Below are 25,078 nucleotides of genomic sequence, written 5' to 3' on the forward strand. Positions count from 1 at the left end.
AGCAGAAGGAAAGAAATCATAAAGATCAGAGCAGAAATAAATGAAATAGAAACAAAGAAAACAATAGCAAAGATCAATAAAACTAAAAGCTAGTTCTTGGAGAAGATAAACAAAATTGATAAACCATTAGCCAGACTCATCAAGAAAAGAGGGAGAGGACTCAAAACAATAAAATTAGAAATGAAAAAGGAGAAGTTACAGCAGACACCCCAGAAATACAAAGTATCCTAAGAGACTACTACAAGCAACTCTATGCCAATAAAATGGACAACATGGAAGAAATGGACAAATTCTTAGAAAAGTATAACCTGCCAAGACTGAAACAGGAAGCAATAGAAAATATGAACAGACCAATCACAAGTAATGAAATTGAAACTGTGATTAACAATCTTTCAACAAACAAAAGTCCAGGACCAGATGGCTTCACAGGTGAATTCTATCAAACATTCAGAGAAGAGCTAACACCCATCCTTCTCAAACTCTTCCAAAAAATTGCAGAGGAAGGAACACTCCCAAACTCATTCTATGAGGCCACCATCACCCTGATACCAAAACCAGACAAAGATATTACTAAAAAAGAAAATTACAGACCAGTATCACTGATGAATAGAGATGCAAAAATCCTCAACAAAATACTAGCAAACAGAATCCAACAACACATTAAAAGGATCATACACCATGATCAAGTGGGATTTATCCCAGGGATGCAAGGATTCTTCAATATACGTAAATCATTCAATGTGTAACCCCTATTAACAAACTGAAGAATAAAAACCATATGATCATCTCAATAGATGCAGAAAAAGCTTTTGACAAAATTCAACACCCCTTTATGATAAAAACTCTCCAGAAAGTAGGCATAGAGGGAACCTACCTTAACAGAATAAAGGCCGTATACGACAAACCCACAGCAAACATCATTCTCAACGGTGAAAAACTGAAAGCATTTCCTCTAAGATCAGGAACAAGACAAGGACGTCCACTCTCACCACTATTATTCAACATAGTTTTGGAAGTCCTAGCCACAGCAATCAGAGAAGAAAAAGAAATAAAAGGAATACATATTGGAAAAGAAAAAGTAAAACTGTCACTGTTTGCAAATGACATGATACTATACATAGAGAATCCTAAAGATGCCACCAGAAAACTACTTGAGCTAATCAATGAATTTGGTAAAGTTGCAGGATACAAAATTAATGTACAGAAATCTCTTGCATTCCTATACACTAATGACGAAAAATCTGAAAGAGAAATTAAGGAAACACTCCCATTTACCATTGCAACAAAAAGAATAAAATACCTAGGAATAAACCTACCTAGGGAGACAAAAGACCTGTATGCAGAAAACTATAAGACACTGATGATAGAAACTAAAGATGATGCCAACAGATGGAGAGATATACCATGTTCTTGGATTGGAAGAATCAATACTGTGAAAATGACTATACTACCCAAAGCAATCTACAGATTCAATGCAATCCCTATCACATTACCAATGGCATTTTTTATGGAACTAGAACAAAAATATCTTAAAATTTGTATGGAGACACAGAAGACCCCGAATAGCCAAAGCAGTCTTGAGGGAAAAAAACAGAGCTGGAGGAATCACACTCCCTGACTTCAGACTATACTACAAAGCTACAGTAATCAAGACAATATGGTACTCGCACAAAAACAGAAACATAGATCAATGGAACAGGACAGAAAGTCCAGAGATAAACCTACGCACCTATGGTCAACTAATCTATGACAAAGGAGGCAAAGATATGCAATGGAAAAAAGACAGTCTCTTCAATAAATGGTGCTGGGAAAACTGGACAGCTACATGTAAAAGAATGAAATTAGAACACTCCCTAACACCATACACAAAAATAAACTCGAAATGGATTAGAGATCTAAATGTAAGACCGGTCACTATAAAACTCTTAGAGGAAAACATAAGAAGAACACTCTTTGACATAAATCACAGCAAGATCTGTTTTGATCCACCTCCTAATGGAAATAAAAACAAAAATAAACAAATGGGACCTAATGAAACTTCAAAGCTTTTGCACAGCAAAGGAAACCATAAACAAGACGAAAAGACAACCCTCAAAATGAGAAAATACTTGCAAATGAATCAACGGACAAAGGATTAATCTCCAAAATATATAAACAGCTCATGCAGCTCAATATTAAAAAAAACCCAATCCAAAAATGGACCGAAGACGACCTAAACAGACATTTCTCCAAAGAAGACATACAGATGGCCAAGAAGCAAATGAAAGGCTGCTCAACATCACTAATCATTAGAGAAATGCACATCAACACTACAATGAGGTATCACCTCACACCAGTTAGAATGGGCATCATCAGAAAATCTACAAACAACGAATGCTGGAGAGGGTGTGGAGAAAAGGGAACCCTCCTGTAGTGTTCGTGGGAATGTAAATTGATACAGCCACTATGGAGAACAGTATGGAGGTTCCTTAAAAAACTAAAAATAGAACTACCATATGACCCAGCAATCCCACTACTGGGCATTTACCCAGAGAAAACCATAATTCAAAAAGACACATGGGGCTTCCCTGGTGGCACAGTGGTTGAGAGTCCACTTGCCGATGCAGGGGACACGGGTTCATGCCCCAGTCCGGGAAGATCCCACATGCCGCGGAGCGGCTGGGTCCGTGAGCCATGGCCGTTGAGCCTGCGCATCCGGAGCCTGTGCTCCGCAACGGGAGAGGCCACAACAGTGAGAGGCCCGTGTACCGCAAAAAGAAAAAAAAAAAAAAAAAAAAAAAGACACACGATGCAGCCTAATGTTCACTGCAGCACTATTTACAATAGCCAGGTCATGGAAGCAACCTAAATGCCCATCGACAGACGAATGGATAAAAATGTGGTACACATATATAATGGAATATTACTCAGCCATAAATGGGAACGAAATTGGGTCATGTGTAGAGACGTGGATGGATCTAGAGACTGTCATACAGAGTGAAGTAGTCAGAAAGAGAAAAACAAATATCGTACATTAACGCACATATATGGAAAGTAGAAAAATGGTACAGATGAACCGGTTTGCAGGGCAGAAACTGAGACACAGATGTAGAGAACAAATGTATGGACACCAAGGGGGGAAAGCGGTGGTGGGAGAGGTGGTGTGATGAATTGGGCGATTGGGATTGACATTATACACTGATGTGTATAAAACTGATGACTAATAAGGACGTGCTATATAAAAAATAAAATAAAATTCAAAAATTAAAATAAAGAAATAAAAAAAAATAAATAAAAAATAAAGAAATAAATAAAATAAAATAGAAAAAAAAATATCATCCCGCACTCAACTCCTTGCTTTACTTCTCAAAGGGCCTAAAATGTAAGGAACCCTCTATGTCACTCTTCACTAATTACACAGTTTTACTGTATCTCAGTCTAGAATAATCCAGGCCAACTGAACACAGGAAAGAGCACAGGACTCAATCCAAAGTCTCAGCTTTCTATTTGTTAACTGTGTGACCTCGGGCAATTCTGTGGGCTTAGCTGAGCCTCAGTTTCCCCATCTACCTACCTCACCTGCATCCCCCTGAGGATTAAAAGCAGTAACATATATAATATACCTGACTACTGGGTCAAACACAGAAACCACTCAGGTAAAAGCCCCTTTCCTTTAGGAAAAATAATGACTGCAGAAGTATTCAACCCTGTCTTAAATTTCTGCTAAGCAACTGAGGGGTACTTAGAGAAGGCATGCCACAGGATGGACTGTAACACTGCCAGGAGAACAGTCTAGGCTGTTACATGGAACTTTTTCTATGTTTATGGTGCAGGACTATAGGGCTTCAACTGAGAACTCGTTCAAGCATTTGAACAGATGTGTACCATTGCTTAAGAGGAGTCCAGCCCTGCCCGCAGGCATCCACCTCCCTGTTCCTTCCTTGCAACAAGAACATCAGGCAGGCCCTTCAGCTTTCAGAAGAGAACGTAATCTTTGTCATCCTCACATCTCATGCTTTGCACGTGGATCCTATTTCAACTAAGAATCGAGAATTACCACCCTTTAGTATTAGCTAGCATCTAACACTGGCCATTTTCCACACAGCTCCTTCAAGAAACTGGAAAGCCCAAGTGATAAGTGAACTGTGTGTTTCTAACTATTCTTCTAGCTGCATCCCTGCACCATCGAATCAGACCATCAGAAACTACCTAATGGACCACTTCTATTGCAGCTCCCCACCTCCCTGTAGATTTATCTTTATGAAGTTCACCTTAGCATCATGCTCTCTGCTTTTCATGTGGGTTGACACACAAGTTTGCGTCAAGCTTTTTTTTGCGGGTAAAATGCCTACCAATGTCAAGTAAATCTGCCATCTTATCTTTCAGTAGCCTTTATTTAATGAGCTCATGTGAAGGTTGCTTCAAGCTTAAGGAGAAAAACATGTCTCTAAATTAAGCTATGTCTTCTATTAGAACAAAAGTGATATAACCATCTAATTTTTGTCTTTGTCTTGGAATCCAAGCGTCTTCTTGGTAGGTTTGGGTTCAGATGCAGATTTCATCAACATCTGATCCCACTGTCTTGCTTTCCCATACACCTGTTTCCTGGCTTTGAGTTGTTTTCTCTCTCTCATAAGTGTACCCACATATACTTCTACAGCCTACTTTCCAGTTCTACTTTGTGAGGTGATTTAGTCTTGGGGTGCTTAAGAAACACAGATTACACTCTGGTGCTAAAATAGCTGAAGATAAGCTAAAACTGACACCTACCAAAAATATTTAGTTTTTATGAACAGGAGTGTCCCAAGTCTTTCATGGAAACGTGATGGTTTCCTATTGCAAATATTCTGCAACTGAATATTGGACCAAGTAAGAATGTAAAGTGGAAACATCAATTTTCCTAAGGAGGAAAGGACAGGGCAGGGGCAATCAAGTATGAGTTTCAGGACAACATACAATTCTCCTAATCAATCAACCTGCCATTTCCTACATCATGTGACTGGTAAGCAACCATGTGAAGTTTGGAGATTACATTAACTTTCCTCACTGGGTCTTACCCGTAGCCGATAGTCATCCACAGTCCAGATGCGGCTTGCAAAATCATTTGACGCTGCTAAGAGGTAAGATCCCTACAGGAATAAAGGGGAGGAGAAGAAATGTTAGCCAAAATAGAAGAACTCAGTTACAAATTCCCCGATACAAATTCCCCGATAATCAAGCCCAAGAAGGTTTAGATGCCTATAACTATACACCTGAGCTGAATACCGCTATAACCAGTATTCTGTTATCACTCCCCCTTAAGTTCAGACCTTCCTCCCGAGCCTGCTCGACCTCACCTGTAAGCTGTATATACCTCCAGCTCAAAATGGAATTCCTCCTCCTGTGTTCACTCCTCACCACCTCCCACCTTCAGTAACAGCAAGTACTAATTCTCTGCACCTGTCCAAGTCCAAGAGCTCAGAACCACCAACTCTCCCCAGCCACACCTCCCAACTGCCCCCATTGGAGACCTGCTTGTCTCTGGCGCTTCTCGCTAGACCCTCTCCTCTCCACCTGCACTGCCTTGGCCCAAACCAGGGCCTTTATCAAGTCTGGCAACTGCCTTGCTGGGGTATCCCAGACCTGTCCCCCTACCCAGTCTTCAACACGGTCGTGATCAGCACAGAATTTGTAATCTACCTACATCCTTCTCTAACATTAAGACAGAAAATAGCAGAGAAACCAGATAAGTTTTTAAATTTCAAGAACCAGATGTTTAAAACTGTTTCTAAAAACCTCTAAACTCACCCATTTCCGTGGATATTAGGTACTTACAGCACTATCGAATTCAATGCTTGTAATTCCTGCATTACTGCCGGACAGGGAGCCCTTGAACTCACATTTGTCTGCATACAAACAAGGTTAAGAAAGGAAGGTTTAAAAACAAACGATGGCAAATCCAACGTATCAATTAAAATGAGGCACCTGAAACACAATGGAAGCCAACTACATGGTCAAAAACAGCTTTCCTGCATCTTTACAGAATCAAGTAGCAGGACAAATGGAATAATGAGACCAAAATATCCGGCTGGTCAGTTCCAAGAGCAATGAATGTACAAGCGGGTGCAGACCCCAGCATTTTCCTGTGGGTCCTTATGCTGTTCATTTCAAGAAATTCAGTGTCATCAATTTCCTTTACAAAAGATAAGTGCAGGAATTTAAAAACATGTCAATTGACCCTAGAGACCGAGTTTGTTATTTCTCAGTAAAATTTTCTACTTTCCATAAATACATCTTTGGGTTTGATCAATATTTGCCAACTTAACTATCACTTTCGTAGAACCTGACCATTAGAATTTCAGAACCCAAGTAGGAAAAGAAATTTCTACTTACATAAACTGGCTGGTCCTCAGAATTCTAGTAAAGCTAGTTTGGAGTTTCGGTCATCTCTCTGTTCACTCTATATACGTGAGCCTAAGGTTCTGGCAATCCAATCGCCCGCCAGTGCTCCCCCCTCCCATGCTCCCCCCTCCCACTGCTGAGTCTCCTCCACCAAGAGGCCCGTCCATATACCCCCGGGCTCTGTTTTCAAACAGCTTTGGCCACCCGCAATGAAACTTTAAAGATGAGCTGTATAAGTCTCAATGATGATGTGATTCAGTTTCCTTTTTAAAGGGTATCTTTTCTTTTTTTCCTCTAAGAGTTTTATTTATTTATTTACATCTTTATTGGAGTATAATTGCTTTACAATGGTGTGTTAGTTTCTGCTTTATAACAAAGTGAATCAGTTATACATGTGTTCCCATATCTCTTCACTCCCATCCTCCCTATCCCACCCCTCTAGGTGGTTACAAAGCACCGAGCTGATCTCCCTGTGCTATGTGGCTGCTTCCCACTAGCTATCTATTTTACGTTTGGTAGTGTATATATGTCCATGCCACTCTCTCACTTTGTCACAGCTTACCCTTCCCCCTCCCCATATCCTCAAGTCCATTCTCTAGTAGGTCTGTGTCTTTATTCCTGTCTTTCCCCTAGCTTCTCCATGACCTTTTTTTTTCTTAAATTCCATATATATGTGTTAGCATACGGTATTTGTCTTTCTCCTTCTGACTTACTTCACTCTGTATGACAGACTCTCTAGGTCCATCCACCTCATTACAAATAGCTCAATTTTGTTTCCTTTTATGGCTGAGTAATATTCCATTGTATATATGTGCCACATCTTCTTTATTCACTCATCCGATGATGGACACTTAGGTTGTTTCCATCTCCTGGCTATTGTAAATAGAGCTGCAATGAACATTTTGGTACATGACTCTTTTAAAGGGTATCTTAAGGATAACCTATATAGACAAGCCAGGAAAACAATTAGGGAATCATTCAAATCAAACTCATAAAATAGGAGCACAGAATAGCATACATTTCAATTAACAGCCTTTTCTCTTAGGACTTCTAGATGCTAATAAATATAAATACTGGTTTGGGGACTTCCCTGGTGCTCCAGTGGTTAACACGCCACACTCCCAATGCAGGGGCCTGGGTTCGATCCCTGGTCAGGGAACTAGATCCCTCATGCCATAGCTAAGAGTTCACATGCCACAGCGAAGATTCCACGTACCACAACCAAGACCCAGCACAGCCAAACAAATAAATAAACATATATACATATATATATATAAAAAATACTGGTTTGGAGCTGTCAAATACATTTAGGGCGAGGACTATTAACCTGGTGGATGAACCCCTGAATTAATTTGCAAAATACGGCACATTTAATGCCTTTCCCTGGATCCTAGCTTTCATTAGATTTTCACAAGTCAAAAAAAGGCCAACACCTACTAATTTAGGACTTTATTTAGATTAGATCTTTATAGACAAAAATATTACTGCAAATTCTAAAAGATATCTCTTCGGCTTATGCCTAAAACACTGGTCTATTTGTTTGGCAGGTGACAAAGTGCCAAAATGTAAGAAATGATCAGTAAGTGCTAGTCTACACAAGAGATTGATCTGAAAAGACCAAAGATCTTATTAAAATCTCTTTTATTTAGAAGGCACTGGGGAGACTATGTCAAGAGCATTTATGTAATTCCCAGCAGAGCTGCTGCTTTTGACAGAATAAGCAAAGACAGGTGCTCCTACTGGATGCAAAGTGGTGGTGGAAGGGTAAAAAAGAGGACCCCCGAACTATTTCATAAAAGGCCTCTTGGACTTGGTCTCTTCCAAGACTCAGTAAATATTAGCCAAGGGGGAAAAATTATAGGCCAAGTAAGCCATTTGTGAAGGAAAGATCCTATAATTAGTTATAGGATATATATATAGGACTGATATTTGTTCCTGAAAACTATAAAAAATGCTGCCAGACACTATGTTATTTCTGTAGACCTAGTAGAAATATTTCATTTTAGTAACACAAATTATGTTCTGGCACAAATTATGTCAGTATTAATGTTGGTTAGTGTTTACTTCCTCTTTAGCAGCAAAAAAGTAACACTATTACTAATCCCTGGTATCTTTAATTTTCTTATAGGTGTTTTTACTGACCAAGGAGTAAAACGAAAATATTTTTAGTGCTATCTGTATTTAATTGCAAGGCATAATCAAAACAGACTATCTGTGTAGATTTTTATCACAAAATCTCTATTCTTTTTTTCTTAAATTAATTAATTTATTTATTTTTGGCTGCACTGGGTCTTCGTTGCTGCATGTGGGCCTTCTCTAGCTGTGACGAGCAGGCGCTACTCTTCATTGTGGTGCGCAGGCTTCTCATTGCGGTAGCTTCTCTTGATGCGGAGCACGGGCTCTAGGCGCGCAGTCTCAGTAGTTGTGGTGCACGGGCTTAGTTGCTCCGCAGCGTGTGGGATCTTCCTGGACCAGGGCTCGAACCCGTGTCCCCGGCATTGGCAGGCGGACTCTTAACCACTGTGCCACCAGGGAAGCCCAAAACTTCTATTCTTATGATATGGTTTTATTATTGTTTTGTAAGTTTCAGCAATTACCATTCATAATGTGTTTCTGGGTAAAACACAGATTTTGATGGGTTTCAAATAGCTCTAACTGCCAGGGATTTAAGTACTGAGTCATTTTCATGAAAATCAAAGGCCAGGGTAGACAAACTGCGTGCTTTATATGACAACGTGTTCCAGCAAAGGGATCAGTAGAATTGCTCTTGCTCTAAATACATCAGCAGTAGTAACACAGGGACTTCCCTGGGAAGCCCGTGCTCCGCAACAAGAGAAGCCACTGCAATGAGAAGCCCGCACACGGCAACAAAGAGTAGCCCCCGCTCTCCACAGCTAGAGAAAGGCCGTGCACAGCAGCGAAGACCCAACGCAGCCAAAAATCAATCAATCAATCAATCAATTTATATATATAAAAAAGTAGTAGTAACACACATGCTTCTTCAGCAGGTCTATAGCTCAGAGGAGGCTGTTTTGGAAAAAGCAAGGCATCTACAGTCTTAACACTCAAGCTCAGGTCCCAGGTTTCACAACTCCCTGTCCACGTAAATCAACCGTGTAAATCAAGTAGTGTCTCTGAGTTTTCACCTGTCAAACAGGGGTGATACCCACCTAACGGCACAGGGCTATTGTGAGGATCAGAGGAAATAAAGTAGAGAAAGGTATGATGGTGCTATTTATTGCTGGAGAGTGAGCATGTATGTGCTGCAAGTATGGAAACCGGACAAAGTGGTTCCTATAAAACCCTTCAGTCTATTCTTTGACCTTGCCTTACTGTTATTATTTTTTGGCTGTGCTGTGTGGCTTGTGGGATCTTGGTTCCCTGACTAGGGAATGAACGCAGGCCCTTGGCAGTGAAAGCCCAGAGTCCTAACCCCTGGACTTCCAGGGGAATTCCCTGACCTTGCCTTACTAAATATACATGTATATTTAACTGAATATCAAAATGTTAAAAGTGGCCTATGCCCATGTTCAGAATTCTGGGAGAGGATTTCACTAACTCTCATTTCCTGTTTTAATGCCATTCCATTTTGAGTACTCTGAGGTCATTCCTGAAACAATGTCTAATCAAAGAGACTTCAGTCTTGATTTTAGAATCCTTGTCCAATAAGCTATTTGTTAAATACATTTTCCTAGATGATACACCCCTCTGTTTATTCTCAAGCTTAGATACGATGTCAGTCATTTTTTGCTAGGCTATGGCCACTGGCATTATTAAATGCATAAACCACAGCTTGATGTGTAATTTAATTGTAGAGTCCATGACTATAAGATTTTTTATTTTCCTTCTAAAACCTGTACTATCTTGGAAGATCCCCTGGTCAGTACGTATTTGAGAAAACACAAACGCTAACGTATCTGTAACTCAACAGCATTCTCTAGTCTACTTGGAAACCCAGAGCAAACATCTACTTGGCTGTATCAGCTGTAAAGGATAACTGAGAGGGTAATAATGCTTTGGTCAGATGATTCCTCACACAAAATACTGTATGTTTCAAGAAGATGAACAATTCAAAGACTGCCTGAAAGCAGGGCCAACCAAATGTCACCAACACAGCTTCCTTCTGTTTCTCACTCCAGCGAGATCTCACCTCCGAACACTTCCCAGAGCTTCACCCTCCGATCCATGCCTCCCGTGGCCAGGAGCCGGGAACCCGGACTGAACTGCACAGCATTGACCTCCCCATCGTGAGCGTCCTGCAAGACAAGTGCCCTGTTTCAAACCCAACCCCTGTCATCCCCAAGAAGAAAGGGCCCAATACTGATGGACACTCTGGACCCCTAACCAAAGGTTAAACACCTGTCATTAAAGAGGGGACCCAATCACAAACTTGGGTTCCTAGCCCAGGGTCTCCTGATTCTATTATCATTAAATACTTATAGTTACAGTTCCATTTTTTTAAATGCAGTGCAACCTTCTTAAAAAGCATTCAGAATCTGTGTAAACTAATTGCCTAAAGTTTGTCTCTGCATTAATTTTCCTTCTTCTAAGAATAATGTAATTTCAATCTATACTGTACTATGATCTTAAGAGCTTAAAAGTAAGCCTATGGTTAACTGCCTCTTCTGGCCCAGACTGCATTAATACCACATGTTAAACTATGTATCAAATTAAGGTATAGCATGGCTTCTCATGACTTTAAAAAAAGAAGCCTTTTCTTTTGGTCTCCCTAATACGAATACATCCTGATATGAGTAGATGGTGGTCCTACTGCCACCCATCAGTGTTGGAGTAGAATCCCAGGTAGTTCTTTCTGGAAACAACACGGCACTACATGTACTAGCAGTGAGGCCTCCGCCAAGTTCCTTCACTTCCCAAAGCCTCAGTTTTCTCGTCTATGAAAAGAGACTTCTGCAGGTTTTGTGAGCTAGGAACGTGTCCGACCATGACTCGGCCTTTGACAAAAGTAGCAGGTGTTATTTTGGCAGAACCCACATTCTTCACAGGGAGATGTCTGAGAATGGCATCCACGTTGGAACACATGATCTGAAAAGGTGGTAGCATTTGTGTTCAAGATGAGAAAGGAAACCAAATAAAAAGCACCCCATCCCAGAATGGGAAGAGAGAACACTAGACATGACTATAATCTCCTCTCTTAAAAGACCATGGATACTGAAATATTTATGAATGAAATACTATGAGATTTGCTTTAAGTTGCTCCAGCAAAAGTGTGGGCGTGGGGTGGGGGGCAGATAAGATTGGCAAACGTGACTGACTGAAGCCGCCCGACAGGAGGATGTCCGGGAAGTTCTTTTACTCTCTACTTCTGCTTATATTTGAAAATTTCCATAATCAAAAGCCAGGGGCGGGGGACCCTGCAATACATGAATGATAAATACTAGATCCTTAAACCTGTCATCAATCACTTGCCTAAAAGGTCATTTTGGGAATACAAAATCTGATCTTCACATTTGCTTGGGACTGAAAAAGGTGCCTGAAGTATCGAGAATGTGACTCATGAACCGACTGGAACAGAAGCATGATTTCTTATTACTTTGCTTGATCTGCTTTCTCTCCACCCTCTCGTGTCCCGGGGCTGAAAAGCTGTCTGACAGGGGATCAAACTCTTTACCTCCATACAATTCCGTTTTCTTTGTAATGATACCTTTCTACTTCGGAGGTCTCAGATTGAAAACTTGAGATCACGCACCATCACAACCATGGCTGCCTCTCATCAATCTCCTGTGTGGCCGGTTCTGTTGGACGCTTGTCAGCTGTGCACTGCTCACTCTCAGAGACACACACTGACAGAATCCCCGATTATCAGCTGCTCCATTGCCCCAAACACACGACTTAGATGTGACAGGAGGGAAAAAATGGGCTGCTGGGAGTTGAGGGCAGGGAAGGCAATGTGACGTTAGGTGCAATCAGACCTTTTACCAATCATCATCGACCTCCGAGGTGCCCAGGCCTGTTAGAGAATCACAGGAGCGGAGTGGGAAGGGGCCTTAATGGTCCCCCGTCCAACTCCTCACCCACAGCAGGGCTCTCTTTACAACGACCAAGGTGGCTAATCGCTCAGCCAGTTCACTGTATGGAAATAACTATTAAAGTTCCTCTTTATGCCCGGAACTGAAAGCTCCCCCCATATAAACTCCATCCCATTGTTTTTTTCTTTTTTGCGGTACGCGGGCCTCTCACTGTTGTGGCCTCTCCCGTTGCGGAGCACAGGCTCCGGACGTGCAGGCTCAGAGGCCATGGCGCACAGGCCCAGCCGCTCCGCGGCACGTGGGATCTTCCCGGACCGGGGCACAAGCCCGCGTCCCCTGCATCGGCAGGCGGACTCTCAACCACTGCGCCACCAGGGAAGCCCCATCCCATTTTTACAGCAAGCCTTTCTCTCCCCGAACGTCAGCTCCTCCAAGTCAACCCTCGCAACACAAGAGTTAACCCAACTATTTGGGCTTTGCTCTATTCTTCCACCCCCCACCCCATTTCCTAGCCCTGGGCCAGGGACTCTACAATTCCCCAGGCCGGTTGCATGTCCGCTCAATTACCCCAGCCAGGATCCGGATTATCCTTTAGTACTAGGACCCAGCTCCACACTCCAGCTGACAGCCATGGTATCACAGTGGCTTCTGCCCAGGAGTTTCTCCGGCTTCCAACTATGTGCTCCTAATGGTCAGAAGTCACATGGACCTGAGGATAATTTGTGAAGCCAACAGCTGCCCTACTGACCTTCCAAAACAGACCACTGACTAGAAACTCTAAATTGGAGCCAACTGGTGACAACAACTGCATGAATTATTCTCTAATTCCTCACCATCCTAAATTAGCTCTCCCCTTGTCCCACCCCCTCACGCTACCCATCCTCTCAGCCAGTCCTACATTACAGAGGGTGGCTGCAAATAAATTCTGTTCTCTGAAGAGCGGCAAAATACACTAATTTTACTTACCTTATCAAAGCAACTTTGCTTTGCTTTGCTTATCAAAATATAATCAATCCTTTCTATCAGACAGCCAACAGGCTGTCTGATAGAAAGTTCCATATGAACAAAACAATAATAGAAAGCTTAGCTGCAGCAGGAGAAAGGGTCCTTTGTCAGGCTCTGTTTCTTTATGAAGCTTGGTGGGCTGTGGGGATAAATCATACTTACGAAGACACACATTGCGGTCGTTGGCACCCTCACTTCTTTACTAGAGCCAGGATGAGTATCCACGTTATCCTGGGAAACTGGAAAGGAAGACACAGAGCGCCTCCTAAGAAGTAACATAAAGGAAAACATCAGGATGGCACAGGCTTACTGTCCACCAAACTCTCAGAAGGGATTCAAAGACATCTTTTATCAATAGCTTCTTTCCCCTTCTAGACCCTCCAAACCACAGAACGATTCCCCAAATCAGAAGCAACCTCACTCAGTGACAACTGGAAAGACAGTCAGCACTTACCTGTGCTCTCCTTTTCGCTAACCCACGGACTCCAAAAATCAACACTGAAAAGCAGTCCCGAACAACTGCTGCCCCCGTCAATAAACAGCTACAAGTGTTCTCAACTTAATGTAACCGCTAGCTCAGAGGGAGCTCGTTGGTACTTTCATGAAACTATGTTAAGGTGATTCCTATGCCTGGTTACAATCATCCTCAGCGTACACTTGTGGTCAAGGTGGAGCTGAACGCACGCCAAAGAAAGAGCGACCCGGCCTTGGTTCCTGTACACAGCTCAGCCTATCCGCCCGTCTCCGAGGGCTGACAGCATTCCTAGGAGCATGCAAAGCGTCCAGGTTATTAGCGCATGTACACGTGATGATTGGTATAGTGAAGCAGTGATCAGCATAATTATCAACGACCCACGCTTGCATGCTGGGCTAAGAGAGGATAATATTTTCACCTGGCAGCATCAGAAGAGTGATGTCCCAAAAGGGGAGACTCGGACAGACTAAAGGGTAAGGCCAGAGATCAGCACGCAGCGAGATTAAGAAAAAGGAAGTTGAGGAAAAAAGGAAGAAGCTAAATGAAAAGCTGAAATTAAGGCATCTGTATACTCTGCACTGAAATTCTGGCGCACGTTTAAAAAACGACAACAAATCATGTACATGTACTCAGGTATATTTATACACATATTAACAAGGAAAGGCGAAGGTTTTCTAACCTACCCAAAGATATTAGTGATAGAATCCAGAAGGCCTCCAGCAGGCTGCGAGAGTCGCTTACTAAAGAGGAGGGGAGGATAGGTTTAAACCTTAGAAACATTTTGCCCAAATAATCAATCAAAAACAGTCCACAAAAGTACCTGGGAGCGTGTTTCCCAATGAGCTCCCAAACCCCAGCTGAGAACCCCTCACAGTACTGAACCACCAGAAAGCATTGGGAAGGTAGGAGGGAAAACCCAGCCTTGAAGTTTCAAAAGAAATACGGTTCCCTAGCACTACATTAACTTCCCTGGAAATAATGCTTTAGACGATGAACTGTCTAAGTGACCTAACAACAACTTCTAGTGGTTAATGACCAATCCCGTTCTTTTCATCCTGTTTTGGCAAATTAAAAAAAAGAAAAGAAAAGAACTCCTGGAGCCCTAGTAAGAATTAAGCAGTATGATCTAAACAATCACCCTGCCTAACAAGGTCCATCTTTCAGAAAGCCACTACACTTTTTCTGCTTCTCTTCACAGCTGGTGGCGGCACTAAGGGACGGCTAGCCTCCTGTTAAGCAGAGGTGACCCGAGAAAGACGGAGACACCCTGGAGCCCGCGAGCCCCATGGCTGAGTGAGCGGGGCTGCACGTTCCAGCTGGGGGCGCCACACCGTTCCCTGGCCCCGCCCACAAGCATGCTGCCGGGCTGCTCCGCCCCTGGCACAGCCCGTCTACTCACGCGGCTGCTCTGCTGACGACGGCCCGCACCGGAGAGGCCTCCTCAGCGTGATCGGAGGTTTCATCCACAAGGACTTCAATGTCATCATCCCTGGAAAGAAGGGCAAGAGGCTGAGTCTTTGATGCTGCTGAACAGAGCTTTGCTCTGCAAAGGCCGACACCAACACCACTTCCTAATCACACACGGGCTATGTGACCTGGCTGTGACAGAGGCAGTCAAGGCTTCTCTGGAGAAAAAGGAGCTGCCATCTGAGCAACAGCGAAGAAACAATCTGTTCAAGTCAAATCCAGAATTCCAACTGAAAACAATTTTACAAGTGAGCTTTTGCTCTTTTTACGTCTAAACACAGCTCCCACTTGGAAAGCAATGACATAATGGCTTATTAAGCCTATATTCACATAGCCAGCACTAAGGTAGATTTTTCTCATCAGAAGTCTGGTTTGTAGCTCAAGGGCTCCCGCATGCCAACTGTACTGCAGCACTAAGAAACAGTTCCCGTGAGACGGGCTGAATAACATAGAGGATAGCTAGGGGGCAGCTATGGTGTACAAGAAAATGCCAGGATAGGGAGAAGATCCAAGTCAATAAGGAAACGGACTGCTAAAAGGGCAATGAAGTCAACGGGTACCTAAACAACCCAGTTCTAAATATTAGTGTAATAGTAAAAGACAGGAAAGCAAGATCTAAACACAATTCATTTTTGACTCTGGGTATTTGAGGCTTATGTTCAAGCATAGCTCTGGGTATTTGCTGTTTCTGACATTTTAGAGAGTCCATTATATTACACATGAGATAATCAAGTCACAGGACCATGCTCCTTTGCTGGTGTTTATCCCACCGGATGCAAAGCTCCTCTGGAATTCCCCTTCCTCCCCGTTTTCCTGGCTGCGGGGAAGGCAAGTAATTATTTTGGTCTTAATGACGTCCTACCGAGTTGCGATCTTCATGGAGAAGCAAAATAATAAAATCTAATAACCCAAGACTTTATTACCAAATGTTTGCATTCATAAGAACTCGAGAGATTTTTCCATGATTAATTATCTGGATTATGTAAATATATACTTCAGAACTTGTTACCAAGCAAGTTAAACCAAGTTCAAGTAAATTTATTTTCCTTGGCTATTGATTCTAGGGTCCCGTGTAACTGAACCCAGTCTTGGCCAGGATTAGAGGAGAACAAAGGCGGGCCTGAAGACAGAGAACAGGCTGGGCTTTCTTCTCTTCTCAGTTGTGGTCTGCGGGTCACTTGTGTCCGCACAAGGGTAACAACAGAACAGCAGACATGGCAAGAGTAACAAACCTGAGCTGAGCCTATGTAAATGGTTTGTTTAAGATAGAGTTGTATAGGTATAAAGGTACTTGGAACAGCGCAAAGGCCCAGGACCACGAGAAAATACCAGCATGTGGTAACGCGTTATCAAAACCTTTCAAAGGTGTTAATGTCCTTTCACCTAGAAACTCTACTTGTAGGAAAGAACAGAGATTAAGAACATGCCTTTACAGTCAGACACCCTTAAGTTTCCACCCGGTCTCTGCCTTTTCCTTTGTGATATGGGGCAGGATGCTGGACCTTTCTACACCTAGTCACCTGTTTATGCTGGCCAATAAGAGGCAGGCAAATGATGCTTTTATAAGCCGTTATTTTTAAGGAACCAAATCTCATTTCCAGGTCAACTATTTAGCTACTTTGTAGCTTTGGGCAAATACACCTGAGATTCATTTTCTACATGTGAAGAGTATAGAAATTATGCACATATGCTACATCTAAAGCAAAGGCTTGGTATGAGATTTGTTTTCTTATAAATCAAGACCTTTGTCTGGCAGATGACTCCTGAGTGAATTTAAATCACTCCCCTCCATTTACAAGGAAGCAAGCAACATTTAAAAAAATAGAAGATCATAACTCTAATACTATATTCCAGAATCTATTTCAAAGAGGGAGAAGACCCCACATCCTGAACCAGAGCAAAGGGAATTTAGTCACTAAAATACCCACTGCTCTGAAAACAAAGCTTCAAATCTCAGGGAAGACCCTCCACCCAATTCCAGATTAGGAAAAACTCCATATTGACTCAGTTGCTTTTGTTCCAGGAAATCCCAGTTTTTACTTAGGCTTCAAAGGTTTGCCCAAGCTCCACTTGAAGCCACAAACCAAGAAGAGAGCAAGAGACAGAACCCCAGCCCAGCATCACACTGCAACAGCTCCAACCAGAGGCAGAAAACAGGTCGGTCTCAACAGGAAAACAGCGAGGCTGTCACTGGTTAAGGGTGGAGGAAGTCAGAATTCACACTCACAGCTAATGAATATAAACTGAAACAACTTTCTGGAAGGTAATGGGTGTTTTTTATTTGCTGCCCTAAGTCTTTTCGTTTTCCTTCTACATTTTGTAAAATGGTTTTATAGAAACAGAATATTATAAGACTATTTCAAAACAGCAAATCAAATTACTACGAGCATAGTTTCGATTTGTACATCTCTACTCACTGCTCAGCTGGGAGAGGTTCCTTTGCTGCTTCTGCGAGCTCCTTCTGCAGCCGGGCTTGCCGCCTCCTATTTAAAAAAAAAAAAAAAAAAAAAAAAGCCCATTATTTATGTCTACTTAAAGAAAGCATGGGGTTTTGGCTCTCAGAAAACTATTTAGTAACACATGTGAATATTCAATGCACTTAAAGTAACAACTACCCTGGACAAAGATACCCAAAGTCCCAAATCCACAACTGTAACTTCAGCAAGGATCCTATTATAATGGATTTCAGAGCAAAGCCCTAGGAGGGATTAGAGAGAGCAGTGAACCAGCAAGGGAGAAGCCTGCCTGTGGGGACCCAGGGCCTCTCAGGACAGAAACATGCATCAGGTTTATCCAGGGTTAGTCATGGTCGAGACTTAGTTTTCTGAAGTAAACAGTCTCACACTAACATATCAAGAGCATGAATAATAATAAAAATTTACTTGTACCTAGCATGGTTTTATTATTTTACAGAATTTGACTCATTTAACACTTATAACAAACTTTTTGAGGTTAAGTACTATGATTCCCATTTTATAGACGAGGAAACTGAGGTATAGTGAGATTCTTGAGTCATCAAAATGTACAAGGCTTCAGTTTACTAGGGCTGGACACACAAGTCCTGGCTGCAGCAGAATTTTAATGTCGTCACCAGTCGCTTCCACTCTCTCCCCTCTCAGAATCATTTTTGTCTTTCCTTCCCAAGTCCTCAATTCAGGAGCTTCCTAAACTTTAAACCTTGGCCTCCCTCTCTTTTCCATGGCAAGCTCACCTCTATCTGTCATTTTTGCCCTCGCTGTGGAGGACCCCCAACCCAGAACTCTAGCACTGCTACTGAGCTCAGGTCAAGAGTTCTGCTGGAATTTTTAAAAATTTTTCTAAATTAAAAAACAACTTTTCTAAGTTTTTAAAAAAGTTTCTACCATAGTGATAATTCTCAAAATAGGGCAAAGTCCTGTAGGTGGCACATGAGAATCTGGGATGGGATGAGGCTCTAGCTTGAAAAAGTGCCTTACACTCTTAATCTTATACCTTGAAGATGAAGAGTCAGTTTTACAGGACAAGTGACAAAAATTACAGGTTAACAAATTTTTCTTAGCTGGAATAGATGACCTATAAACTGTCTTTGAGGGGAAAGCAGAATCCTGGTGCAGGGTGTGTAACACTCCTCTAAAGGAAAGGCACCTGTCTGCAAGGAGTGGGTAAAGGACAGAGCTGGAGTCACGGGGAGAAAAAAACACCCGCAGCCCAGGCTTCATTACAACAGCGGAAATGTCCTTCTTTAATGCTGACAGCTTCTTACACCGCACCCACCGTGCCTGCCTGTGGGGACACACCCCAGCCTTGCAAGGGAGGTGGAACACAAGCAGCTATTTCAAAAAACAGCGCTCCACTATGACCCAGGTAAACAAAAGCTGCTAGGAGAGGAAGGACATCTAATCTGGGAAATAGGCAGGAAGGGGGAAGGCTTCTAAGAAGGAGGAACTAGTTGAGTCAAGTAACGAAAAGAATCCCCAGGTCCCACACGTGCAATCAGATGGTTATACGTGCAATGGTATATTCCTAGGAAAACATTCCAAAGGACAGAACAAGGGCAGGTATGTAACGTGCCTCACTCCCCATTTTCACTAGAAAGTTCGGGTTGTTTTTGTCCACGGTGATGATCAAGGGCTCTCCCTCTGCAGAACCACACGCCTGCCCACTTCTCCCTCAGGCAGGCTCTCAGCCCGAAGCCTAACAACTTCCACGGAGCCCCGGTGTCCTTACCACCCCTAAGCTGCCCAAGAGTTCCACATATGAGCCGTGCAATTTTACTTAAACATGAGACAGAAAGAATATAAGGACAGCTCACGTTTTCTTAATACAAACTTAAGACGTATATATATTTTGAAAAGACTTTGCAAAATCCCACTGTATGAAAATATCACAATTTCTTCCCCCCACCAAGGGATATACCGCTTCTAATTTCTCACTACTGTGAATAATGGACTATCACAAAATCGTACTTGTGAACGAACCTCATCACTCAGGATAAAGGCCAACAAGTGGGAACCATTTTCAGGTGCCTGCCATCCCCAGGGCCCTTGAGGGGTTAGAGAAACAGCCTTCACATCAGCAATGTGAGGGGCCTGTCCCACCTTCCTCCCAACAATCCTTTTTACCAGATTCACTGAGCTCGTCCACTTCTTTTATGAACTATCTATGCTTTACATCCCTCTGTCTGAATGCTCACCTGTTCCTTACTGACTCTATACTAAGAATACATATTTTATAATAGCATAGCCTATTTGCTTGTTTTATAGTGTTCTTCGATGTTAAGAAACCTACAATTTTTATACAGTCTGTTCTTTATTACCATTACTTTTTTTTGGGGGGGGGTGTTTTTTTTTTACTTTTATTTGCATTTATTTTTTGCAGCATTTATTCCCGGGCCATAAGTTTTTGTTTCTTAAGGTATATCTGTTTATTCTGGGCAACCTCCTCTTCTGGTTTAGGAACAATCTGTTCTTTTTCAGTAAGGATCATCTCAGTGTGGCAGGGAGAGCTCATGTATGGGTTGATCCGACCATGAGCTCTGTAAGTCCTGCGCGGCATCTTGTGGGCTTTGTTCACCTGGATGTGCTCAGTGACCAGAGAATCTACATCTAAGCCCTTAAGTTCAGTATTACTCTGCATTTTTGAGCATGTGCAGTAGAAATTCAACACTCTTTTTGGGCCACCAACCCTGTGCCCAGCCCCACTGTTTGGCCTGGGCACACCTACCAACTCCATCACTGTAACGACGGAACGGCACACACTGCTTCTTTAAAGTGACATCCTTCAGATACTTGGTGGCTTTTCGGATATGCATATCCTTAATGGCCTGGGCAGTTTCACAAGTGTTCTTAAAGTGAACATGAAGATTTGAACCTCTTGACTTGCATGACTTTGTGGGGTTTTCTGGGTCAACTGAATAGCGAACCATTTTTAGAGGTCACCTCAGGCTGCTTACTGGAAAAGCTACCATTACTTTTAATGTTTAGTAAGTCCTCCAATACTCCTATTTAGGAATTTTTCATAAAACAAACAGCAGAGAGTAACATTTTTTGCTTCTACCTTTTGGTTTCCATTTTTACACAGATTTCGAAATCTTTTTGCATATATTATTTGGTAGGATTAGGGCTCTTTGTTATTCTTTAAGGCTCTTTCCTATTCCATGTATTTATTCTTTTAGATAAACTACAATAATCTTTTCAAATTCTAAACTACTGATGTGGGGATTTAAAATAAAATGTTCTAATCTTTTGAACTCATTACTAGTGAGGCTGGCTCACGGTCTTCTTGTACACTAGCCAGATCAGAGTTTTTGCTATGGGTTGGAATAGTTTTACAAAATGGGGCGGGGGGGGTGGATTATAAGCTTTTTCTAACTCTGGTTTAATTTACACTGTTCAAGAACTAGCTTTTCTTCTTGAAACACGGAAAGAATTTGCTGGCAAAAATAGCAACGGGCCAAAGCCCTTTTGGGAGGTAATCCTTTGCTCAGCTGTAAAAGTGTTCTTATAAATGCAAATCTCTTTCACACCCACCACCACTATTTCTAATTTTGTTAGTGCTTCCTGGTGCCCCCACCCTGTGGTCAGAGCTGCCAGGTTGGTTTCCTTCTTTTCTAAGAACTAGGTTCGACTTCATTAAACAATGGAAATCACTGACTGCCGACTCATCTCCCACCTCGAATCCTTCTCATTCTCCGCATTTAAGCGATTAGCTTCCTGGGCTTTCTCAGCCATCCACCTGGTGACCAGCTCCTGGTTCTCCTCAGTAGTCTTCCTCAGTTTCTCCTCCAGGGCAGTGAAAGTGATCTGCAGGGCATCATATTCATCCTTCAGGGTCTGGTTGGCTCTTTCAAGGTCCTGAAGCTTAGTGCGTAGTTCCAGGCACTCGGTCTCGAGATCAGAGATGGTCTGCAAGCATTCTGCAATTCTGAAAACACGCCGGGAGAGGGATACTGCACAAGAGCTGTGTGAGCTTGGGCACCAACAATGACCTCAGTCATCACAGCAGGCACCTCACTTGGCCAAGCCCAGCCCCAGGGGTTTACAGGACATTCCCATTAATGGAGAGGAAACACCTAGGGTAAAATTCATCCAGACTATGAATGACTAGTTAAAGTATCTTTTAGAAAAGCAGGATGGGAAGGAAGAGGGAGCTTTTGATGCTGAAATAGTGTAGTAATGGGAGATTAAAAGGAGGCTGGGTATCTTGTGCATTCCATCAGCTCTACCACTCACTGAGTGTGAATGCCTGAGCAGGCTCCCCACCTTTCTAAGCCTCTAGAGAGCCCTCTCTGTGGAGTAAGGGAAAAGGCACAGATGAAACCCAGGCTCCCCTCCAGCTCAAAGATCCTAGGATTTGGAGTCCCTGTTTATCTTGACCGGTAGGCTTCTCCCAGATCAAGAACAACCCTGCCCACAAACTCATCCCCGTTCCCAATGGCCGGGCACTGGGCTATCTTGGTCCCATCCCCACCACAGAAGACACCCGCTCCCCCAGGCAATGGCCATGGGGAGAACTGTGAATGCCTCAGGGACACTTCCAAGAGCGAAGCTGACTTCTCAGGGGTGTGCTGGGGCCCTGGAGGACACAGGGCACTCTTCTTGCCTTTTCCATCCTCAGAGGGTAGAAAAGGACCCCAGACTATGTATGCACAGAAACGAAACTTGTGCTGAGCCCAGCGTGGCTACTGTTTGCCACCGATCACCACTGGCCCCGCTCACAAGAGTACAGTAAAACAGGCGGTGAGATCCCACGACCAGTCCCGGAGGAGGCGTGCTCGCTACTCACTTGGCTTCATTCATCTGCATCTCCTTGTCCTTCTGCTGCATTTGGTTATTCAGGTCAATCACCAACTGAGCTAACTGGGGGTAAAGAAGAACACTTTCATAAACAAGAGATTTTAGGACCTCAGCTGGAAACTCATAATTGCGGTTTACTTTAAAGAAAAAACAGGTGCCTGTGCGGTGGGGCCAAGGCACCAAGAAGAAACGAGCTGGGTGGCCGAGAGGAGAAGGGCCAGCGGGGGGCTGCGCGGGGGCGCAGTGTGCGCTTTCCCTGTTGAAGGCAGCCTTGGATAGACGAGCAACGCTCCAGGTGACTGCCAGGTTCCTGCTGAGAACGCCTGGCTACCCCTCCACCCCAGCTACCTTTTCCGACTCTTCAGCTGATAATCAATTCAGCTGAAGTAATGGTAAGTTGCACTTTTTCATAACTTGCCATTAGACCACCACCCAGTGTAAACACAGCCCAGGACTTGATTCTTCCTAATGAATTTTTCTGAAATTGCAGGTTTCATGCTTTATGAAGGTATTAGTTAAGACTTTCAGTCAATCAAGGAGTAAGCTTCTTTCTTTTTATGTTTCTCCACTCGTACCTTTCATGCCATCTTGGAGCATGACAACCTGGTTGTTATCTCAATGGCTTGCCCACCTGCTGACAGAGGTCTCACATCTTTTCTGTTGTTTCATTCCCACAGATAGAGCTGGTGATGCCGTATGCAGCCAGGATGGCTGCAAATTCCAGTGGGAGTGCCTGCCCCACCCCCCGACCCCCAAGACAGACGAGAAGAGGAGCTATCTTTACCTCCCCACGTTTCTTGTGTAATTCAGTCAGTTCTTCTTGGTGTTTAATCCTCAGCTGGGCCATTTCTTGCAGCTGACTATCATTCCATGCACCATCATGTCCAGGACTAAATGCCCCAACCAGGCAGATGAAGAGAACGTGCAAACAAGAGAAAAAAAAAAATCAGACCCCAGAGCCCTTCAATGAGGCACTGGAACAATAACTTTAGAATTTCAAACCTGTACATGACAATATAGCCAAGAAAGCAGTTCAGTTCTCCAGGCCAATAGAGTTATAAGTCACTACAAACCTAAAGTAGAAAGTAGGAGATATGAGACACAGGGTAAAACCAACCAGCCACAACCCACACCACCAGCTGCGTCAGGAATAAAGGATGGATTCCAGAATAAAGTTCAAGTAAACGGGGAGGAGACAACGAGGTCCACTCACCCGACAAGTATCTGAGTACCGGCTCTGTGCTAGGCACTGTTTTGGTGCCTAGCGGGGAGAAGGCAGGGAACAGGAAGCTGTACAATTGGCTAAGAGTAGGTAGACAACAAATGAGTAGATGGATGGAGTCAGGTGGTCAGATATGCTGTGGAGAAAAACTAAGCAGTGTAAAGAAGGGGACAGAGCGACAGGGTTCCTGTTCCACGTGCGGTAGTCAAAGGCATCCTGAGAGGTGACACTTGACTGAAGACTGGAAAGAGTGAGGAACAAGCCATGCGGACCTGGGGGCGGGGCCCTGTAAGTGGAGGGAACAGCAAGTGTTGGAGAGGCTGGGGGCAAGTGTGACCGCAGCGCCCGGGGCAGGGGGTGCAGGGAGGATTGGGGAGGCCACGCAGAGCCTCGCAGGCCCCTGAGGACTGTGGCTTTTCCTATGCATGACTGGAAGCCGCCGAGGGTTTTGAGCAGAGGAACGACTTACGTTTTGAAAGGATCGCTACAGTTGCTGGGTGGAGAGCACACTGCAGGGGTTAAGGGCAGAAACAGCGAGACCAGTTAGCAAGCTATTACATATTCCAGACTCAGAAAGTGCAGATCGGGACAAGGTGACGGCAGCAGAGGCGGTGAGACGTGGTCAGATCCTAGCTAGATCCACTCTGGAGAGACTGCAGGACTTGCCTTTGAATTGGTTGTGGGGAATGAGAGAAAGACAGGAGTCGAGGACAACTCCAAGGCTTTTGCCCTGAGTGGCTATTAAAGGTAGGCGTCACCTACTGAGGCAGAAGGACTGGAGCAAGAGGTTGGGGGAGGCCTGAAGAGTGAGTTCACCGTGGACATCCAAGTGGGCATGTCAAGTGGAAATTGCATATTGTTAAGAGTCTGAACTTCAAGTAAAGAGGTCCAAGCTGGAGGCTGACATATAGAAGCTGTCAGCAAACAGATGTATCTAAAGCCATGGACGGAGCTCAGGCCACCTCGAGAGTCAATGGAAGTTGGGAAAGTTTGCATACTATCTCAGAAATAACAGCAGGTGAACAGAACTGTGGATCTGTAATTCAGGAGAGGGGTCTTGGCTGGAGTTACAGGTGTAAATTATCAGACTACAGTGAGTAGCTAAAACCACTCCCCAGGGAAAGCACACAGATGGAGAAAAGGAAGATGGCTGGCAAACTAGGATGCCACCATCTGAAGCGGGGGCGGGGGCACTATCTCTTCCCAATGACCGATAAGAAATAAAGAGGGAAAAGGCGGCAGAATGATGCTCCCTCCTAAATCTACCCTCCATCTCTAAAAGCAT

General features: G+C 43.5%; 1 protein-coding gene, 1 non-coding gene and 1 pseudogene across 3 annotated transcripts in view; all 3 read right to left on the minus strand.

The window, feature by feature from the left end:
• Positions 1 to 25,078, minus strand: part of ATG16L1 (autophagy related 16 like 1) — a 47,203-nt gene that overhangs the window by 15,180 nt on the left and 6,945 nt on the right. The window contains exons 3-12 of one of the 2 annotated variants that reach the window (XM_029224952.1): positions 23,356 to 23,461; positions 22,561 to 22,634; positions 21,448 to 21,699; positions 17,715 to 17,780; positions 15,230 to 15,319; positions 14,514 to 14,570; positions 13,518 to 13,620; positions 10,511 to 10,616; positions 5,794 to 5,864; positions 5,037 to 5,108 (exon numbers count right to left, since the gene is read on the minus strand). In XM_029224952.1, the coding sequence (XP_029080785.1) occupies positions 5,037 to 5,108; positions 5,794 to 5,864; positions 10,511 to 10,616; positions 13,518 to 13,620; positions 14,514 to 14,570; positions 15,230 to 15,319; positions 17,715 to 17,780; positions 21,448 to 21,699; positions 22,561 to 22,634; positions 23,356 to 23,461 (997 nt within the window). The remainder of the gene's footprint in view (positions 1 to 5,036; positions 5,109 to 5,793; positions 5,865 to 10,510; positions 10,617 to 13,517; positions 13,621 to 14,513; positions 14,571 to 15,229; positions 15,320 to 17,714; positions 17,781 to 21,447; positions 21,700 to 22,560; positions 22,635 to 23,355; positions 23,462 to 25,078) is intronic. The other variant, XM_029224953.1, reaches the window with a different exon arrangement.
• Positions 12,040 to 12,315, minus strand: LOC114897337. The gene has a single exon (XR_003794063.1).
• Positions 18,842 to 21,433, minus strand: LOC114896717 (annotated as a pseudogene).

The sequence above is a fragment of the Monodon monoceros genome, unplaced genomic scaffold (assembly GCF_005190385.1).
Source record: "Monodon monoceros isolate NGI ecotype Baffin Bay Population unplaced genomic scaffold, NGI_Narwhal_1 Super_Scaffold_16, whole genome shotgun sequence".
NCBI lineage: Eukaryota > Metazoa > Chordata > Mammalia > Artiodactyla > Monodontidae > Monodon > Monodon monoceros.